The following is a 22,194-nucleotide window of genomic DNA, read 5'->3' on the forward strand; positions in this document are numbered from 1 at the left end:
GGAGGAGAATGAGCAGAGAGAAATCAGAGGGAGAGAATACTTACAAGAAAAAAAATGGAAATTCAAGTGGCTGAATGAAACTTAAGGAAAAAAATTATAACATTAATTTACTTAGAACCTTTAATGTAATCCATCTGAAGCTGCTTCACAAAAAAAAACACTTAAAATCAACTGTGGGAAGGTAAAAGAATGAAAATATATGGTAGAGAAATGTTTCTGTGAGGTAATTAAAAGTATCAAGAGAAAAATTGAAATAGGGACCCCCACCCCATTCATTTCTCTATTAAGTTGAAGCCAAGCTATTGGAAGATAGGAAATCTGCACAGTTTTATCTTCCGTTTAATACAAATAAAGAGTACAATTACATGCTTGATTGATATTTGTATAATAAATTTCTTCATTTTTAAATATTGAAGTTCTGCAATAACACTCATCACTAGGATCTTTGAGAGGCATAATTTAATATTGTCTACATCACATAATAGATTCTGATTTAAAATACTTATCCTAGCCAAAATGGAAAGACTATTATTCATTTGCAATATCAATATAAAAGTTACCTTCAGAAAATCTAATGTGCTCCATTTATTTCTGAGAAAACAGAAGATGTAATGTGCAGCGATGAAAGTAATCAGCCATTTTCCTAGGAGAGCCAATTTATAATTGGGAAAGGAAATTCTGCAAATTACATATCAACCAGAAGTCATTTCACCAACTAGCTGCCTCATGACTGATTCATACTTAGTCATCTCCTATTAGTTCACAAAGAACACGTTAGAATTAACCATACAACAGTCAATACCAAAAACTAATTTTACAAAAATCATAAATACTGTAGACAGATAACTTATTTTAACAACTGCTATTGAACAAATTTCATGTTCACTTCTTCCAAAATTGTTTTAAAATTAATTTCAGCAAAAGCAGAATCAATTTAAAATGGGACTTTTTCATTTTGAAGTAACCAATTACATGCAGAGCAAAAAAGCAGTTAAAGGACTTGGGCACCAGCATGATTAGCTATATCATCATTGTGGATTTTTGGCAAAATATTCATATCAACGAGCCTTCTAATATGGAGTGAGGACGATAACGGAAAGAAATTACTCAACCGGCCTCATTGTTTGCTACTGAAAACTTATCTACATACTAAAACACAGACCAATAGACATCACTTTTAGGAAGGAGTCCCAAATCTTGCTCTATATTATGTGAGCCAATATAACCTAGCACAAGGTTTAAAAAGAGCTCAAAAACACTAGCGCATTAGAATATCAATTCTGAGCAGTTAAATGCCTTGTTTATTGTTCCAACTGCAGAAGGTACAAGGGCAGAGCTGGCATTGTTGCAGAGAGGGAAGCGATGATATTCTAATTAATCACTTCATACACATTCAATCACTTTTTAATTCAAATTGGAAAAAAAAAATTCTGGCCTGTCAATAATTTGAACTGTGTGACGACATAAGGAAAATACAAGTAACATTTGATGCAGCTCTGGACAAACGTGGCTGATTAGTACACCTCCCCCCACCCTGTCTCTCAACTGGAGAGAGCTCACTCCCCCATTCACCATATACAAATACAAACGTACATGATTTTACCCAAGATCAATAATCAGGTAGTCATGCAATTTCTTTGTGGGCCACTGATATAATTGCAAAACAGAGCAGCACAAAACTCCTAATGCTTCTTGCAGTTGCTACTGTGTTGAATGTAACTTTACAAACTTAAGCAAAGTGTATCTTTTATATTCCAACAAAGCAGACTGTGTAACCTTGCTCTAAAAATATTTTCTTTGGACATCCACTAAAATACAAGATCTGCTGAACACTGAACCTGGACCAGTGTTGCACGCCTGTACCTCAAAGTCCAACAAAGCAGCACAGACATGCATATTTCCCAGCTCTTTTAGGCCAGATTAGACTAACCTCAAATACGCTAATGAATTCAGCAAGTTTAAACAGGATAGGTGGCAAATACTGAGGCAACGATCATCTCCAAATTGAGACTAACCAGCTACTCTTAACATACCATCACCAAGTGCACCACAGTACACATTCTGGAATTCACCATTGTCACAAATTCAAATGGATCACTACTATGGGGTGGCAACATGGTGCAGTTGATGTAACTACTCCCTCTCAGCACCAGGGAATGGGGTTCAATCCTGATCTTGGGTGCTATTCATGTGGAGTTTGAATATTCTCCATTTGAAGCGCGTGTTTCCTTTAGGTGCTACAACTTCCTCCTACATCCCAAAAGCATGCAGGAGGTAGATTAATTGGCCCCTGTAAATTGCCTCCAATGCATAGTTGAGTGGTAGAATCTGGGGGAGTGGATAAGAAAGTGGGAGAATAAAAGGAGATTAATGTGGAATTATTGTAAATGGACAGTTGATGGTCAGCACAGACTAGGTGGGCCAAAAGGCCAGTTTCCATGCTAAATGTCTCTATGACTACTAACAAGTTATAAAGTACTGTGGTTAAAAGCATGGGTCAGAGGCTGCGTATCCTATGGCAAGTAGCTCACTTCTGACACCCCAAAGCATGAGTGGGTCCAGAAAAGATGAACAAGAATGGTTCCTGGGATGAGAGTGGACAGTTAAAAGGATAGAGAACAAAAAAGGATGAGAGAAATTTTATAGAAGTATATAAAATGATGAGGGATCTGGGAAACTGTTCCTTTTTGGTAGAAGGTATGAGAACCAGAGGTCATAAGGAATAAAAAGAATTAAGAGTGGTATGAGGAAAAACTTTAAATGCAGACTGTGGTTGAAATCTGGAATGCAGGTGTGGCGTAGATAGGTTTCATTGCATCTTAATGAGGGTATTAGATAAACATATGGTCAAAAAGAAATCAAAGCTACAGAGAAATGGTGGATGGAAATGGAGAATTGCTCTGGTAGATAACTGGCACTGACAGAAGGAGAACAGCCTCATTCTGTGCAATCATTCTTTACTGCACAAGGAGCTCCGAAACAGCTGGGGAACTGGCCTCCAGGACCTCACAAAGGGAGGCAACCAATGATCTTGGGTTTATCAGAAGGTGTGTCACGTTAAATGTTTATTTGCTGAGAGTAAAGCTGCATGGGGTAGAGTGGTGCGCAGATGCTGAGCACCAGGGACCTGGGTTCAATCCTGACCTCAGGTGCCATCTTTGTGGAGGTTGCACATTCATTCCTTGAGCACTTGGCCTCTTATGTTTAAGTTAGGTAGTAAGTGCATTCATACAAAATCTAAGGTACAGAGCTATCTCCTTGTAGCAAGTGTCAGAACCAACCACAAGACAACCATGGCAGAGGTTTGAAGTAAGCTGAATTACTATAAATTTAAAGTGCAAAATTTAAAACAAGGGAAGATGATTTAAGGTGATAATTAACCAAGGAATGCATGCCTACAACCAAGGGGGAAGGAAGCAGATCTTATTGCTTGAGGAAGGATCCAAGGAAAATTTGAGATCCTTCCTTCCCTCATCTTCTCTGAAACTTAATTTTTTTCTCTTTTCCAGTTCTGAAAACAGGTCTCCAACCTGAAACAAATCTGTTTCTCTTTCACAGATGCTGCCTAAGCTGCTGAGTGCTTTCAGCATTTTCTGAGTACAAGTTATGAGTACAAGTTTTTCACTGTATCTCGCTACGTGACAATAATTATAAACCAATTCACCAATTTATTTTTGTCTAAGATCCTTCAGTTTTGAAAAGAGACACCAGAGGGAGCTCTATAGAAACACAAAATGTACAGGTGACCCCTGCATTAGAGAGGGGTTGCATTCCTAGAAAATGGGCTGCTTTAGACATTTCTGTAACATGAAGCCACATCAACTGAGCGTGCAAAGAAAAATGTGTTGATTTATTTAGTTTCTCCCCCCCAACAAATTCCATGAAAGCAAGTTTTATTCCATATCTCAAACTTTTGGGTAGTGATTTGTGAATTCTGTTAGGGCAAATTTCTGCAACCCGAACAGCTGTAATGCAGAATTGCTTGTATTACATAGGAATAAAATGTACCCTGATCACCACTGTAAATGTGATTAAACTACAACAGGTTATGCATGCTCAAGTTAAAAATACAATCCAAAATGATGCTCAGATGCACTCTGCACAATAAATGATTGAAATGTTGGGTCATGAAGGCTAGAATCCCTTAATATTTAGAAGGATTAGGTGAAGGAATACTTCTTCAAAGATCAAGACCTTGTTGCAATTGGGAGGCTTGTGTTCAAATTACCCTCAAGACTATGTTGCCTGGATTCCATTTCACATAGGATCATTCATGGTGAACAGGCCTGCGGCAGGGTTCCAGATTAAGTGCAATACAATTCTGAAGTCCTCAATTAGTCCTGATCAGCTGGATAATGATGCTGAGATTACAAACCCTGTGAGGATAGATGAGGGTTTCTTAAGATGGGATCTCCAGATACCTTGGACTCACCATGCCACTGAGCTCCAGATTTCCGGCTTGTTAAGGATGTATAGTTCAAGCATCAGCTTTGCATGCTTAAAAAAAGACACACAGAGGCTACTACCACAGGAAATGTGAACCACAATAGAGATCATCCTGAAATACACAGATCACTGAAAAGGAAATTGGCATGTGAGAGAGAAAAAGTTGAAAGGCTAAAGAGGAAAGGAGAGAGAATTGATCTGTTAGGAGCTATCAGGTGAATGGTGGCCACCTCCATCATAATGGAAGTGTTATCCAAATGCAACACATTTTGGGAACTGTCATTTTCATTCATAAGATGTTGCCATCACTGGAAAGACCCACATTTAATATCATGTCTAATTGCCTCTGAGAAGGTGATGCCAATTTGCGCTCGAACTGCTGCAGTCTTGACGCAGGCACGGTAGTGTAACAGTTAGTGCAACACTACTGCAGCGCCAACAGCTTGGGTTCAATTCCAGCCACTGTCTGTACGGAGTTTGTACATTCTCCCTGTGTCTGCATGGGTTTCCTCTGGATGCTCCTGTTTCCTCCCACATTCCAAAGACCTATGGGTGAGGAAGTTGTAGGCATGCTATGTTGGCACTGGAAGCATGGTGACATTTGCAGGCTGCCTCCAGAACACTACACAAGAGATACATTTCACTGTGTGTTTCGATGTATATGTGACTAATAAAGATATCTTATCTCTAAATTACATCACAGTGGCACTGGATTGGGTGTTCCAAAATGCTGACCCAGGCACAAAGGAGGATAATGTGTAACTCAGGTGGGAATTCACAAGTGGTGGCATGTAACTAATGTTCTTGTGCTACTAGATCGTAGAACTGGTGGATTTGGGAGGTTCAGTCGAAGGAGCCTTAAATTGTTTCAGTGCATTTTATAAATCTTACATACTGCACTCACAATGTACAATGGATCCGAGGGCAAATTTATCGAGCTACTGTGTCTTAGATATCACTGAACCAGAATTTTATTCATGAATTATGCCTTGCATGTAGTGTAAAGTCTAGGGAGTCAGGGGATACTCCTCTTGTTGCAGGATACCTATCCTATGATCTGCTCCTGCAGCCACAACAGTCACATGGCTGGTCCAGTTAGATTTCTTATTAGTGGTGATGCTCAAGATATTGATGGTGGCAAACTCACAGAAGGCAATGCTACTGAAAGCCAATGGAAGATGACTACTTTTTCTCTTGCTGGGTCCACACTATTCTGGGTCTTGCTGCTTGTGGAAAAAGGCTGCTGTTATTCAAAAATATAAGAATGAAATTCAACATCGTGCAAGCATCAGCCATTGTCCCTCTTCCAGCTCTTACAAAGAGGAAAATGTTCATGATGAAGCAGATGATGATGATGATGTTGTTATTGACGTTTGTACTTAGGGCACTGCACCATGGAATTCCTGTGAAATCTTAGAACTGAGATAGTTGATTACTACAACCATTATTGATATCAGCCTTAAATATATTCAATGACAAGCCATCTACAATTAGGTAAAGGATTTCCAAGATTCTTCATAAAAAAATTTCTTCTAACCTCCAACATTTTATCCTGAGGCTCGGATCCCAAAATTCTATACCTCTGACATCCCCCTTACACCTTCCTCCAATCACCTTAAAATGCCCCTCTTGTTAGCCATTTTCACCTGGGAAAAAGTCTCTGACTGTCTACTCGACCTATGCCTCTTATCATCTTGTACACCTCTATCAAGTCACCTCTCATCATCCTTCTCTCCAAAGAGAAGAGTCCTAGCTCATTCAACCTATCCTCATAAGACATGCTCTCCAATCCAGGCAGTATCCTAGTAAATTTCCTCTGCACCCTCTCTGAAGCTTCCACATCCTTCCTGTAATGAGGCGACCAGAACTGAACACAATATTCCAAGTGTGGTCTAACCAGAGTTCTATAGAGCTGCAGCATTACCTCACGGCTCCTGAACTCAATACCCTGACTAATGAAGGCCAACACACCATGCGCCTTCTTAACAACCCTATCAACCTGCGCGGCAACCTTGAGGGATTGACGGAAGTGGACCCCAAGATCCCTCTGTTCCTCCACACTGCTAAGAGTCCTGCCATTAACCTTGTATTCTGCCTTCAAACTTGATCTTCCAAAGTGTATCACTTCACACTTTTCCAGGTTGAACTCCATCTGCCACTTCTCAGCCCAGCTCTGCATCCTATCAATGCCCTGCTGTGGTCTGCAGCAACCTCCTGCATTATCCACAACATCACCAACCTTTGTGTCATCTGCAAACTTACTAACCCACCCTTCCACATCCTCATCCAAGTCATTTATAAAAATCACAATGGGGTCCCAGAACAGATCCCTGTGGAACACCACTGGTCACCGACCTCCAGGCAGAATATACTGCATCTACCATCACCCTCTGTCTTCTATGGGCAAGCCAATTCTTAATCCACACAGCCAAGCTTCCCTGGATCCCATGCCTCCTGACATTCTGAATGAGCATTCCATGTGGAACCTTATCAAACGCCTTAATAAAATCCATGTACACCACATCCACTGCTCTACCTTCATCAATGTGCTTTGTCACATCCTCAAAGAATTCAATCAGGCTCGTGAGGCACGACCTGCCCCTCACAAAGCCATGCTGACTGTCCCTCATCAGCCTAAGCTTCTCCAAATGCCCATAAATCCGGTCTATAAGAATCTTCTCCAGTAATTTGCCCACCACTGAACCTAAGACTCACTGGTCTGTAATTTCCAGGGTTATCCCTACTCTCTTTCTTAAACAAAAGAACAACATTTGCCACCCTCCAATCATCTGGCACTGCTCCGGTGGCCAGTGAGGATGCAAAGAACATCGCCAAAGGCACAGCAATCTCTTCCCTCACTTCTTGTAATAACCTTGGATATATCCCATCCAGCCCGGTGACTTATCTATCCTAATGTTTTTCATAAGTTCCAGCACATCCTCTTTCCTCACGTCAACATGCCCTAGTGTATCAGCCTGTTGTACGCCACCCTCACAAACATCAAGGTCTCTCTCACTGGTGAATACTGAAGCAAAGTATTCATTAAGGATCTCCCCTACCTCTTCCGACTCCCAGCACGTTTCCTCTTTTATCCCTGATCGGTCCTACCCTCAACTCTAGTCATCCTCCTACTCTTCACATACAGTATGTATAGAACACCTTGGGGTTTTCCTTAATCCTACTCGCCAAGGCCTTCTCATGCCCCCTTCTAGCTCCCCCAAGCCCATTCTTAAGCTCCCTCCTGGCTACCTCGTAACTCTCCAGAGCCCTGTCTGATCAATGCTTTGTAAACCTTAGGCAAGCTTCTTTCTTCTTCTTGACAAGATATTCTACATCTCTGGTCAACCACTGTTCCTTCACTCTACCATCCTTACCCTGCCTCAAATGGGACAAACCTATCCAGAACCCCATGCAAGTATTCCCTAAACAACCTCCACATTTCCGCTATGCACTTCTCCAAGGACATCTGTTCCCAATTTATGCTCCCAAGTTCCTGCCTAATAGCATCATAATTCCTCCTCCCCCAATTAAATACTTTCCCATATCGTCTGCTCCTATCCCTCTCCAAGGCAATGATAAAGGTCAAGGAGTTATGGTCACTATCTCCAAAATGCTCTGCCACTGAGAGATCTGAAACCTCATCAGGCTCATTGCCTAGTACCAGGTCCAGAATGGTAATTCCTCTAGTCGGCCTGTCCACATACTGTGTCAGGAATCCTTCCCAGACACACCTAACAAACTCTGCCCCATCTATCCCCTTTACACTAAGGAGGTGCCAATCAACATTAGGGAAGTTGAAATCACCCACGACAACAATCCTGTTATTTTTGCAGCTCTCGAAAATCGGCCTCCCAATCTGCTTCTTGGTGTCTCTGCTGCTATTGGGGGGGGGGGGGGGGGGGGGGGGAAAAGAGGGTGGGGAGGGTGGTGGTCCTGTAGAATGCTCCCAATAGAGTGATTGCTGTTCCTGTTTCTGACTTCCACTCACACTGACTCGGTAGACGATCCCTCCAGGACATCCTCCCTTTCTACAGCTGTGACACTGTCCATGATCAGCAAAGCCACCCACCTCCCCCCCACCCCCCCTCCTTTCTAGCCATTCTCCAGCTATAGGAAGTAACCAATGAACATCTACCCCTTAATGCTCTCAGAATGATCTCTCTCAATTTAATTACCTCTCATTTGTCTAAACTCATGTAAAAATAAGCCAATCTTTCTTGGGCTCTTTTCTTGCCACTGATCACTGTGGCACAACCCTAGTATGGTATAACTTGAAAATAACAACAACTGTATATTTAAAATATCTGCAGATTAAATTAAGTACTGGAAACACTCAGCAGATTAGGCAGCAACTGTGAAAAAGAAACAGTTTGTGTTTCAGGCTGAAAAGGCTTCATCAGAATCGGGAAAGAAAACAAGTTAGTTTGCATATTAGCAAACTAACTTGTTATTTTCCCCACTTTCCCAGTTCTGAAGGGTTGTCGACTTGAATCATTAACTCTGTTTCTCTTTCCATGGATGCTACCTGACCCGCTGAGTGTTTCCAACATTTTCTGTTTTTATTTCATTTGTACTAGCTGTTTTCCCTCCTTTATCTATATTATCACTTATTCTGTGAGCCCTATCTTTTGACATGATACCTTACGAAATTTCTTTAAAAATCCAAATATACTCCATCCACTGATACCCATTTACCTACCATGAAGAAAATATGACTTTTCACCGTCATTTGCTATTATAAGATGGTTTTCACTCAGAGGATGAGGAAGAGGATTTTTTTGAGCCTCCGTTCCGTGACCTGTTTGTCACCACTTGAGAGAGCTTTGACATGACCCATTGGCTGTGATTGCTCAGCTTTACTTACTATGGATGTGGTTCTGTGGGATAGCTTCCTATTGACATCTCATTTTCAGGTATGCCAGGTACCGCACCTGGCATTGCTCTTGACATGCTATTCTGCACTCCTACCTGAGCCAGATTGGTCCTATGGCTTGATGATAAAGATACTGTGAGGAATAGGACCAGCTATGAGATTGTGGACAGCAGTGGAATATGTTGCTGCCTCTGAGGTCCCACTATATCTTGTGGATATGTAGTTTTGAGCTGTTAGATCTTTTCTGAATTCCATCTCATCCAGCATGGTGAGGACTGAATTCAATTTGAAGACAGAGCAGTGATTCAAGGATTATGTTCACTTTCATTAACAACATAAAGGACAAATGCATCCTCAGAATTAAGATATTGAATTGATTCGTCCTTTGTGTTGGTCATCTCATCTTCCACCATAAAATCAATATCAACAGCTATTTCCATCTTGACTTCGACAGCTCAGTCAGAAGTGTTGCCACCAAGCCACTCTGTGATGGATACTGCAGTCCTGGACCCAGAGTAAATACACTGCCCTCATTACTCTCATTGATTAAGTAATGATGCTCAGCATGGAAGAGTACCGATGCATCAGCTGAAGGAGGGTGGTAGGTGGAAATCACAACCTCAGCAAGAATTCCAAGATGTATTTAAGGAAGAGTCTGTTGGTTCAACTGAGTTGGGTGTGCCTTTAATATGTTCAAATCCTTGCTTAGAAGGATGTTTAATGGTCCATTAGGTTTCATCCTTATCATTTTTGTCTTATATTTTGTATTTTTATACACAGTGATTTTATAAAACTTGGTGACTGGATAGGCCATTTCAAAAAATTATGAGTCAGCCATGTTGTTATCAGGAGTTACATATTATCCAGGTGAGTCACTGATTTTTTTTTGACAAGATAATTTCATGCTAACTTCTCACTTACCTTGTGTCTACTTTCAACTCTGGTTCATCTTGCAACATGAACTTTATCAACATTACAATATTTTGTACATCAGAAATTAAGCAGAATCTAAATTTGCTGCAATGAAGGCAGCTCTTAATAACTACTAACCTGCATACAAGGGAAACCAATGACATTAAACTGCACAATGTTTTGTCCAACAAGTTTTAGGACCAAATGCCAAACACCAAAAAAAACATCTGAGCAAGATGCAAAGTGATATCCAGTCTTGTACAAAACTTGAAATGTACCTTCATGTTGGATGCCTCCGTCTCTAGTTGCGTCAAATGGTTTGAGTTGTCTTCTAATTCCTGTCGCAAATTTGAATTCTCCATTTTAAGTGCCTCAACTTGCTTCAGGAGCTGATCATATGAAGCTGATGATGCAGCCATCCTGAATGAAATGGTGACCTGTTTGGAAAAAAAAACAGTAGATTCCAGCATTAGAACATGGCTTCTTAAAACTATCAATGAATCTGCATTGTGCCTCTTTACAAACTGCACATTTCAACTTTTACAGTTGTAATCCATTTGCAATCTTCTCAAAACTATAAATTGTACCTTTGTTTTTAAGAACTTCAACACAACAAAGACACACCCTGTCAAGCTGAACCTGCAAAATCCTCCTTGCAAACATATGGGGATTTTTACCTAAATATTTAAATCACATCCAATATAATGGCACTTAGACAAGATTAGAATGTGTTTATTTACAATGATAACAATGCTGCCCAATACTTCTAGATCTTAATTTGGTCTCTTCATGCGTATTGTATGCTGCCTCTGAGAGCAAACCAAAGAATGAACAAGGTCACTTTTGGCCATCATTCCCCATCCTTACCACAGAACATGCACAATCTCATGAGAGATTTTGCCCTGTTGATTTAATTTCCTCCAGAAGATATGTAGAATACTGGTGGAGGGGAATAAACAGAAGTTGTAAATCACAGGGTAACCAACAACATAGGAAGAAAACTGAGATTCAACATTCAAAATTTGTGAAGCCGAGGGGAAAGTTATAAAGCAGAGCCTCAAAGATGGTACAGAGTGCTCCAGATATTCCTAATGTATGGATCAGTTTAAGAAACAGGTTAACAAAAGGCTACAGAAATGCAGTCAGAGAGTGTACCTCAGGTTCTTGGTGGACTTGGATGAGCTCTTAAGCCAGAGGGGCCAGTGCAAGATGAATGGACTGCACTTCAACAGAGCTGGAACCAATGCCTTCAAGGGAAGTAAACCAATGTTCGGGAAAGGTTTAAACTAACTCAGCAAGAGGATGGGCACACCATTAAAATATTTGCCCAAAAAATCAAGTTGTATGAGGACAAACAGAATTCTATAGCTTTATAGTTTAGAAATAGAGTGATCCAGAAGTGTGCAAATATGAAGCATTCAAGAGGAGTTCAGAGTGCATGTACATAATGTAATAAAAGTGAAAATAAGTCCTCCTGCAGGATTTTCATATTATGGCAAGGACAGAAACCTGGCTCAAAGAAGGGAGTATTGGAATAAGCAGTGGTCAATGGGTTAATGGCACTAGTTGGAGAATGATAAGGCGGATGAAGTATAAAATGTTGTGAACTGCAGTTGGACAGGCCAAGCATATCAGCCTTTACCAAGGAAAAGCAAAACATTTAATATCACAGGTGAATGACTCTTAGCAGAAATGGTCAGTTCTGACACAGACGTTGGATGAGATACTAACCTCAGGCTTACATTGGGCCTTATTGTAATAGTACAGGAGACCACAGACAGATGGTCAGGATGGAAGTGAGATGGAAAATTACAGTGCTGGCAACAGCAACACCAGTGTGAGTGATGGGTAGATGGATTAGGTGGAGGAGGGATAGGGGACTGTGATGAGGTGGTTGGGTGTGTGTAGGAGGAACTGAATAGACCAGGAGGGGACAGAAAGAGACAAAGGGGGGACCAGGTTACCTGAAACTGGAGAATTCAATGATCGATCTGTCAGGTTGCAGACTATCCAGGTGGAATACGAGATGCTGTTCCTCTGGTTCACATTTGACCTCGCCCCAAAAGCAAACTAGAGAAAGAGCACCTCACATTCCAGCCTCTGTTGCTATTTCCACCCTTCCCTCCGCCAAGGTGACTTCATTCATTACTTTGTTTCTGCTCAACAGCACAGGTAGCTTTCTGGTTCTTCATTACTTTATCTAGTTTTCCAATAGAAAAGCTTTTCGCATTACTAGAAAATAGCAAAGGACCACTGCACGAAAGAATTGGAAACAGAATGACTAACTCCATTTCCTTAACAATCATATAAAAATTTATCTCAACTTGACTGAGGGCCAATGCATTGTAAAGATGTTGATTCAATCAGGCAACAGCAGCTATACTATGCTACATAATTTATGATGATCTCTCCTAAAGATTGGTGCTGTCAGTTCTGAAATTTTGTCTTCAACATCTTCCAGCAGCATACAGAACACACAGCAGAATAGGAAGTTCACAGATGTGTTAAGCAGATGACTGCTATTAAACTTCACTGAGTAAGCAACTTTAACATTTCCCCTCAGGTATTCAGCAAAAAAAAAGCTAGTCTCTGTAATAGTGATCATGAAACCACCTGAATAATTGCCAAAAAAAACATCTGGCTCGTGAGGTCCTTCAGGGAAGGAAAGTCACCATCCTTTAGCAATATGGCTCGAGAGTACAAAACATGATTGTCTTTGACATGGCCACAAGCCATTTTGTTATATCAAAACCACTATGTTAAACAGAAGAATAAAAACTATGTGGCATTCATAGCAACAAACAAGCAAAGTTGCTCCTAGCCCTGTTAACTTTCCTCATGAACATTAAATCTGTGACTAAATGGGGAAGAGCTACCCCACAGAAAATGAAAGTATCTGACATGATCAAGATCAAAGAATGACACGTTACACTCCATGTGCCCATACTTATTCAACACAATCCCCTAGTCCTGAAGGACACAGCAGTCTGACCAGGTGTGTGCTGGGGATGAATTTGCTTAACACCATCCTCACTTGCCCTGTTTGGAACTTCCAGATGCAACCCTCCTTCTTGAACGGTACACAGAAAGGAGGGTTGCATTCGGAATTCCAAACATTAACTCCTGACCCCAGGAAATCTCAAGGAATCATGTCAAACATAGACAAGGAAATCTCCCCTCGATTGCTACGAATAGTCTTCTGCTATACTGAATGAAACCTGGAACAAACACTGAGTGTAGCAAGGGTACAGTCTGCACTGTGTGTAAGCAGCTTCATGGTCCATCACTACCACCGTGTCCAGAGCAAAAGAGCTGCCACTGAGTCTGCAGTGGATGGTGAGCAAACCAACAAGAGAGGTAAACCACCTTAACCTTGTTCTCATCAATTTACTTTCTGCAGATGCGTATGTCATCGCAGTATTGGTCTGAGTGACAATTTCACAGTTCTTCTGGAGATAAACTCCAAGGTCTCGACCCAAAATGCCAACCCATCCCTTTGCCTTAACAGATGCTACTTGATCTACCAAGTTCTTATAACGGATCACTTTACACTGATAGATAGCAAGTTAAATTTGTGCCACACCAGCACGAGGAAATGACCACCTGCTCAGTGTCAAAACAACTACCCTGAGCATCTGAGCATTTAATACATTACAATTGCTAAGTCCACCTTTATCAACATCCTGGGGATAAGCTGGGGTTGTGGGGGGGGGGGGGGGGGGGGGGGGAGTGTGGGTGGTGAGGAAAAGAGAGGGGTTACCATTGACATGAAACTCAGTGGACCAGCCACATGAATAATGTGCTACAGGAGCAGCGAGAGGTTGGCTATCCTGTTATCCTGTGACCAATGACTCACCACCTATTATTTGTAAGGCCTTCTGCCATCTACAAAACACGTGGCAGAAGTGTGACTGAATACACACGGTACGCCTGGAGGAATACAGCTTCAACAGCACTTAAACCTGCTACCATCCCAGATATAGCAATCCCTTTAATTGGTGCCCAATCCCCATCTTAAACTTGCATTCCCTCTATCTCTAGTGCATTGTGTCCACAAAATGTTCTGCTATCAATTCCCTAGGCTACTCCTAAAGGATCTCCAAAACTTACAACCTCCACCTTCGAGGAGGATGAGGGCAGAACGCACATTACAGACACCAGCTCTTTCAGATTCCTGAAGTTACACATCAGTTTGACAATATATGACAGTTCCTTCAGCATTACCGGGTCTAAATCCTGCAATTCCCTACCCAACAACATGGTAGAATTATGTTCTCCACCGGGATTCCAATGGCTCAAGAGCATGACTCACCATTTTCTTCAGGGCAATTTGGGAGGGTAATAAACACCAGTCTTATCGGCAGCTGCCATATCTTGAAAAATGAACTTTTCAAAAGCCCAGGAGTTTTGCTAAATATTTGCATTTCTCAAAGTTCACCTAAAATCTAGTGTGCACAGTAGCCCTTTTGTGATGCTACATATAATAGAAAAGCATACACAAACTGAAAAGGTAAATATGGTGAATCTTCCTGGCTGTGGACAGTAGTTCCAAAGGGAAGCACCAAGGACACTCCCAAGGCAGGACCACAGCAGTATGCCACCCACACCCTGGTCAATCTATTCTTTGGTACCCAATACCAGGAAGCTAATATCCAGCAAGATTAGCCTTCTGAATTCAGACCAGGCTAGATGGACAGGAAAGAACCACAGGCAGCAAGCCTGATTCAGCACCATCAGGCTAAATTTGCAGATACAGAACAGTACCATGCCAGTGCATGGAATAATAAATTGCAGAAACACTTACACTGAAGTCCCTCCTAATCAGCCTCTCCTAACGATATCTGATGGAAATGCAACATTAAAGTCTGTGGAGTGTAAATAGCAGGAATCAGATTTCTGGCAATTACAACCCATGAGCTTTAATATGGCATATGGGGCCATCAAGGGAGGTAGGTACCTGCAATGGTTCTGGAATTGCCTTGTGCTCCAAGGTGAGATGTGACCATCTCCTGCAACAGTACACCACCTCTCTGCAGTGAAACTTATTAGGTGTACCCCTAATGAAATGAACAGTCTTTCATGCCCAGATCACGTGTTTCTGCTAAAATCTAATGACAGGTCAAGATCTTTGTCCTCATTAGTTGTATAAGGCTGTAATTCTCAGCTTCTGGCCTTGATCTTTAAGCCCCATGAGCCATTATCACTTAACTCTTTTTCTTTGTACTGTCTCACATCCATAAACTTCAAGTTGATTTTCTACCTATCGAGAGTACACATTACCTTCTCCATCTTAGATTGTGGCCGGGATTGAGGACAACTTGCTTTCACTTCAGTTTTCTGAGTTCTGACATGGCTAACAAGATCATTGCAGGAACTGCAGACTCCTTCACAGATGAGGCAGTTGGTGGCTGACAGCGCAGATGGATGGGTAACTTGTGAGATGGTGTGCTCCTTCCACTACTTCCACAGGGCTTTTAAGTGCTTGTGACACATGGCATTGAGTTTCTCAAAACCATCCTGAATACTCCTCTACACTTTGAGCAGGTCATAGGCCAGAGATCTTGTTTTTTTGAAATTGGCTTTGACCACATATTTGAACGTTCTTCTGTTTACCTCCAACAACAGAGCTCAGATACAGTATCTATTTCAGATGTCTGCAGTTGAACATGCAGTGATAGACTGCCCAAAGTAGCCAAATGAGAGTGATTGCGACCGCAATGCTGGAGATGCTTCTGTTGATGTGTTTCTACTAGTGAATTGAGGATTTTGCAAAGACCATATTGGTGGTCTTATCCAATGGGATTCATGTAGGATTACTGTAAATGGGTGCTTGATGGTTAGTGTGAATTCAGTGAGCCAAAGGGTTAGTTTCTATGCTGTATGGCTCCATAATTCACATTACGGCTGTACGTAGTTCAGGTCTTAAAAGCGCATTGGAAGGCAGGGATTACTGACCTGCCAGTGAGTTTTGTGCAAGGGCGAATTCTGCTTTCCTGCCTGTTCACCCTGTCTACTATTGGCTTCCCCACAAAACAAAACTCTATCTTGGTCTTCAACATATTCAATAACCCAGACTCCATAGCCCCTTGGGATAGAGAATTCCGAAGGTTCACATCCATAAGGGATTCCATTTTTCTGAAACTATACCCTAGTTCTAGATTTCTCCCACAAGAAAGTAAATCTTTGCAACATCCATCTTTCAAATTCCTTCAATCATGCTTCAGTAATACTAATCTCATTTTTCTAAACTATAATGAATATAGGTCCAGCCTTACCTCTTATAAATCAACCCTTATTGTCAGGAATTAACCTAGTGAACTTTTTCTGAACTGCCTCCAAAATAAGGTATACTACTCCTGAAATGAGACAAAACTGCTTGCGGTAACCTAGGTGTGATCTTAGCAACACCATCTACAGCTGTAGCAAGACATCCCCACTTTTACATTCCATCACCTTTGCAATACCACTGCCTGGTATGGAGGCTCCAATGTGCAGGATTGACAAGAGGCTGCAGAGGGTTGTAGATTCAGCCAGCTCTATTGTGGGCACAACCCTCCCCACCATCGAGGACATCTTCAAGAGGTGGTGCCTCAAGAAGGCAGCATGCATCATTAAGGACCCTCACCATCCAGGACATGCCCCCTTCACATTACTACTATTAGGGAGGAGGTACAGTAGCCTGAAGACCCACACTCAATGTTCCAGGAACAGCTTCTTCCCCTCCTCCAGATTTCTGAACTGTCCATGAATCCATGAACACTACCTCGTTATTCCTCTTTTTCACTAGTTATTTTTTTTGTAACTTACAGTAATTTTTATGTCTTGCACTGTACTGCTACCGCAAAACAGCAAATTTCACGACATATGTCAGTGATAATAAACCTGATTCTGATAAAGGATAATAACCCATTGATTTTCCTAATTAGTTGCAACATCAACATGCTAACTTTATGTACAAGAACACCCAGATCCCTCTGTACAGCAGAATTCTGTAGTCAGTCTTCATGTAAACAATGATAGACGGTTTTCCCCATGTTATGGTCTATTGGCCAAATTTTTGCCCACTTGCTTAACTTATCTGTAACCCTTTGCAGACTTTGTTTGCCCCATAACTTGCTTTCCTGTATCAGCAGATAATTTGGCTTCAAAAAAAAAATTCAGTCCTTCATCTGTCTTAAATATTGATTATAAATAGTTAAGGGTCCAGTACTGCAGCAAACCAGTCATTATAACTTGCCAACCTGAAAATATTTTCTATTAGTTGCCCAAGTAGCAAAGTTGCCTTTGCTAATATATCCACAATGCTATGAACTCTATAAATTGATGGCACGAAATATTTGAGTTGCATGGAGTAAACAGCACTGAAGCATTTCATGAACCACCCTGTCTATGCAGATGTTAATGCTATATTAATACTTCCTTCCTCAATGCCTTTCACTCACAAGCCTCTCTACCCTTCCCTTAAAAGCAGCTACACCATTCAACTCAACCAATTCCTGCGACAGCAAGCTCTACATTCACATCACTATCTGATGAAGTTTTGTAGAATTATTCATCCAATCCCAATATTGTTAAAAAGAAAAAAAAAGAAATTCCCAAGGTAAACTCCTCGACAAAGATCTTGAAATGAGCTGTTCCATATAGACCACAGAAAACAATGAAGTAGAAGCATGCTTTACAATTCACTAATGGCAAATGAAGCCTAGCCGTTTGGTCAATGTAACAAATTAACAATGAAGGAACACGATGCCAATGAGAGTACAGCCTAGTTAGCCAGTCAGGAGCTGATCATTCACTTGCAGCACTGTAAAATGGAAATAAAGCATGGCAAATATGAATACTGACACTGCAGTGGGAAGAGTCAACCTAGTCAGTCAGACTTAAGTGTGTTCATGGCTGACTCAATACCTGATGAATGATCATACATATCAACTATTGGTTATGTTGGGATATCCAAATAAAACAGTTTAAGTGATCCGTAATAATACTGGTTTTAGAAAAAAGGTTTAATTTACAACAGAATAAATTTGTTTACAGGATCCTAGCTGTCCACCTTAGAAATTGCAAAGTCAAACTTCTAAGGGACAGAAGTATCTGAAAGACCATGTCAACCATTTTTTCCTTTCTTTCCCACTTGATCACCATCTTTTCACACTGGCCTCTAATTTTGATTTTCTCCACATGGGAAACGTTGCTCATAATTTTAAAAGACATCAATTGGGTCACCCTTCTACTTTCTCTTTTCAAGAGTGAAGAGTCCCAGCATATTGATGCTTTCCAGAAATATCAAAGTAAAAAGCTCTGACATTGCCAAAAAAAGTTATAAACCTAAGGATTGTGAGCATTTCATTTTTCAGCAAAGGAGGAACAAGGCATTGATAAGGAAGGGGAAAGAAGAGTACTATACTAGACTAGCAAGAAACAAAGTGTTTCCAAGAACTTCTATAGATATAGAAAAAAGGGAATGGTTGGCAAAAGTTAATGTGGGGCTCTTACAGACTGTGACAGGTGAAATTAAATTAGGAAATAAGGAAGTGACAAAGAAATTAACTACTTTTTGTCTATCTTCATAGAAGACTCAGAATACATCCTGGAAATTGGACTGCTGGTCTAAAGTAAATGAAGAACTCAAGGAAAGTAGCACTAGTTTCAAAAGATGACCGAAAAACAATATTCACTTAGGATTACCTGCATCCTAAACTTTTGAAGGTGGCGGCTATGGAGATAATTGAATGCACTGTTTGTCATCTTCCAAATTTCCATCAATTCAAGAACTGTTCCAACAAATTGGAAGGTAGGAAATATAACCTCACTAATTAAGAAAGGGGGAAGGGGATCACAAGGAACTATATACTGGATAGCCTCATATCAATCGGAGAGGAAATGATGGAATTTATTATTGAGGAATTGGTAAGATGCACTTGGTAAACAGCAAAACTACTGTGTAAAATCAATATGGATTTATGAAAGGGAAACCAAGTTTGGCACAACCCTTGGAATTTTGAGGTTGTTGCAAGCAAAACAAATAAAGGAGAACCATTTAGTGTGGTATATTTGAACTTTCAGAAGATCTTCAAAAAAAATGTGCCACAAGAGATTATTAAACAAACTCAAAGCACAGCAAACAGAGAATAGAAATAAATGGGTTGGGCCAGTGGGGTGCCATGTAGAATGGTGCTGGAATCGTGATCAAGTATAATATATCGAAGTTTGCTGATGATATACAGCTAGGGGCCGCATGGACCGCAAGAAGGCTTTAAGGGAATACAGATAGACTAAATAAATTGGAAAACACTATATGCTGGAGGAACTCAGCAGGCCAGGCAGCATCTATGGAGAAAAGCAGGCGGTCAATGTTTCGGGTCAGGACCCTTCTTCAGGACTGAAGATAGGAAAAGGGGAATAATAGGAGGGAAAAGCAGAGCAGTGATAGGTGGAGAAAAGAGGGGAGGTGGGGTGGGCACAAGGTGGTGATTGGTAGATGCAGGTAAGAGATAGTGATAGGCAGGTGCGGGGGAGGTGGGGATAGCAGATCCACCGGGGGATGGGTCAAAGGTAAGAAGAGAAGAAAGTGGTAGGAAGAGAGATAGGCTAGCAAAGGGAAGAAAAGAAGCAGCATGGTTTGGGGGGGGGGGGGGGGCTGGGGGGAAGGAGGGAGGAAAAAAAAACGGTGTGGGGAAGGGGTGTGAGGGTTACCTAAAGTGGGAGAATTCAACGTTCATGCCATTAGGCTGTAAGGTTCCAAGACTGAAAATGAGGTGCTGTTCCTCCAGTTTGCACTTGGAATTCTCCTAGCAGTGGAGGAGGCTGACGACTGACATATCTGTGATAGTGTGGGAGGGGGAGTTGAAGTGACTGGCAATGGAGAGATGCAGATCATGGTTACGGACAAAGCATAGGTGTTCTGCAAACCGGTCACCTGATCTGTGTTTGGTCTCACCAATGTAGAGGAGGCCACGACACTTGGAGCACTGAATGCAGTCGATGATATTAAGGGGGGTGCAGGTGAATCTCTATCTCACCTGAAAGGACTGTTTGGGTCCCTCGGTGGAGGTGATGTAGGGGCAGATGTTGCACCTATGGTGGGGGCAGTGGAAAGTTCCCAGGGTGGGAGCAGGATTGGGGTGGAGGGAGGAGGGAGGAGGAGTGAACTAGGGAGTCATGGAGACCCATCCCCTGGTGGATCTCCTCTCCCTACCTCCTCCGCACCTCCCTATCACTATCTCTTACCTGCATCTACCTATCACCACCTTGTGCCCACCCTGCCTCCCCTCTTTTCTCCACCTATCACTGCTCTGCTTTTCCCTCCTAAATACTGGGCTTCCCCTTTTCCTATCTTCAGTCCTAAAGAATGGTCCTGACCCGAAATGTTGACCGCCTGCTATTCTCCATGGATGCTGCCTGGCCTGCTGAGTTTCTCCAGCATCATTGTGTTTTTCATCTAGATTCCAGCATCTGCAGTCCTTTTTTTCTCGACTAAATAAATTGGCAAGGATGGGGCAAGTAGAATACAATGTGGAAAAATGTAAAATCTAAAATCATCCAATTTGGTAGAAAAATATAGAGAGGAGTATTTTTTCAAAAGGTAAAAGATTGATAGGTCATGGTGTTCAGAGGCACCAAGATGTATTTGTACAAGACTCACTGAAAGTTAATGTGCAGGTTCAACAGGATATTTGATCTTTATTACAAAATTATTTGAGTACAAAAGTAGAAATGCACATCTACAATCATATGGAGACCTGATGAGATCACATATGGAACACTGCATTCTGGCGACAGAGAGTACAGCAAAGGTTCACCAAACTGATCCCTGGGATAGGCAAGTTTGACAAATGAGGAAAGATAAAGCAAACTAGGTTAATACTTCTGGAGGTTAAGGAGTGAGAGCTAATCTCATTGATAGAGACATTCTTATGGTGTTTGACAGCATAGATACAGAGTTGATGTTTCCCTGGCTGGTATGTCTGCAACCTGCAGTAATAGTCCCAAAATAAGATGTTGACCATTCAGGTCAGAAAAAAGTATCCTCACCAAGGGGAATTCACTAACCCAGATGGCTGTGAATACCCAGTTGCTGGGTATATTTAAGACAAAGTTCACAGGCTTAGCGAAAGCTTATATCTTTCAAGTCTATCACTTCAGAAATAAGCATTGTATTAACTTGTATTCAATAGTTTATGTATTTGTACATGGAGATGTCTTTGCTTCTTCACCCCATTTTGATTCAAATTGTTCATGTAACACATGCCCAGTTATTTTATTTGAAAATTTAATGCTGATCTGAGTAATATTTAATGTGGAAGACCCTACCTAAATTAAAATATAGCACTCTCCCTCCAACGTGTAGTTGGATTGGAAGAAGGGAGGCAGCAATGGCAGTGAGGGGCAAACATGCAGAGAGATTGGATTGCGAGGGCCCAGGTTAGGAATCAAAGGCCATCAAAGCTGGAAAAAAGGTGGTTGTGCGGACAGTCTGTAGAGGCTTTTGGGAGTCAGCTAGCTTCACTGGTGAGGAGCAGTTGCTGGTCCAGTGGGCTAATCCTGGAGCTGAATCAAACCAAGTGTTGGGACAGTACCTCCTTCTGACTGGGTGCAAGAGGTCTGTAGCAACACACCTCCATTTCCAGGCTATCAGTGATGACTGGTATCCTGCTCACTCAAGTCCTCACAAGATAAAACAGCACGTGGTTCTCAACTGGAGCCATAAAATATTATTAACAGACATAAGTTTGAGCACAAAATAGATTCAAAGTTTAACTTATTCACTCAATCCCCCTCATTATTAAATCCCTCTACCCCTTGTACCCAGGTGTAATCTACAAATTTACAAGAGTTTATGCACCTTTGTAAATATACTTCATCTGGTGGACCATATGCAATATTTCAAATTAGTCTTAAGTAATCCCAAAATTCAGTAAAAAAAAACTCAATATACACTGACAATCAAACAATTGTTAGCT

The 22,194-nt window shown here is 41.4% G+C and overlaps 1 protein-coding gene across 1 annotated transcript in view; it reads right to left on the reverse strand.

The window, feature by feature from the left end:
* Nucleotides 1–22,194, reverse strand: part of apc (APC regulator of WNT signaling pathway) — a 104,348-nt gene that overhangs the window by 76,367 nt on the left and 5,787 nt on the right. The window contains 1 exon segment of the mRNA XM_052019227.1: nucleotides 10,510–10,668. Coding sequence (XP_051875187.1) covers nucleotides 10,510–10,650 — 141 coding nt within the window. The 5' untranslated portion in view covers nucleotides 10,651–10,668.

The sequence above is a fragment of the Pristis pectinata genome, chromosome 7, assembly GCF_009764475.1.
Source record: "Pristis pectinata isolate sPriPec2 chromosome 7, sPriPec2.1.pri, whole genome shotgun sequence".
NCBI lineage: Eukaryota > Metazoa > Chordata > Chondrichthyes > Rhinopristiformes > Pristidae > Pristis > Pristis pectinata.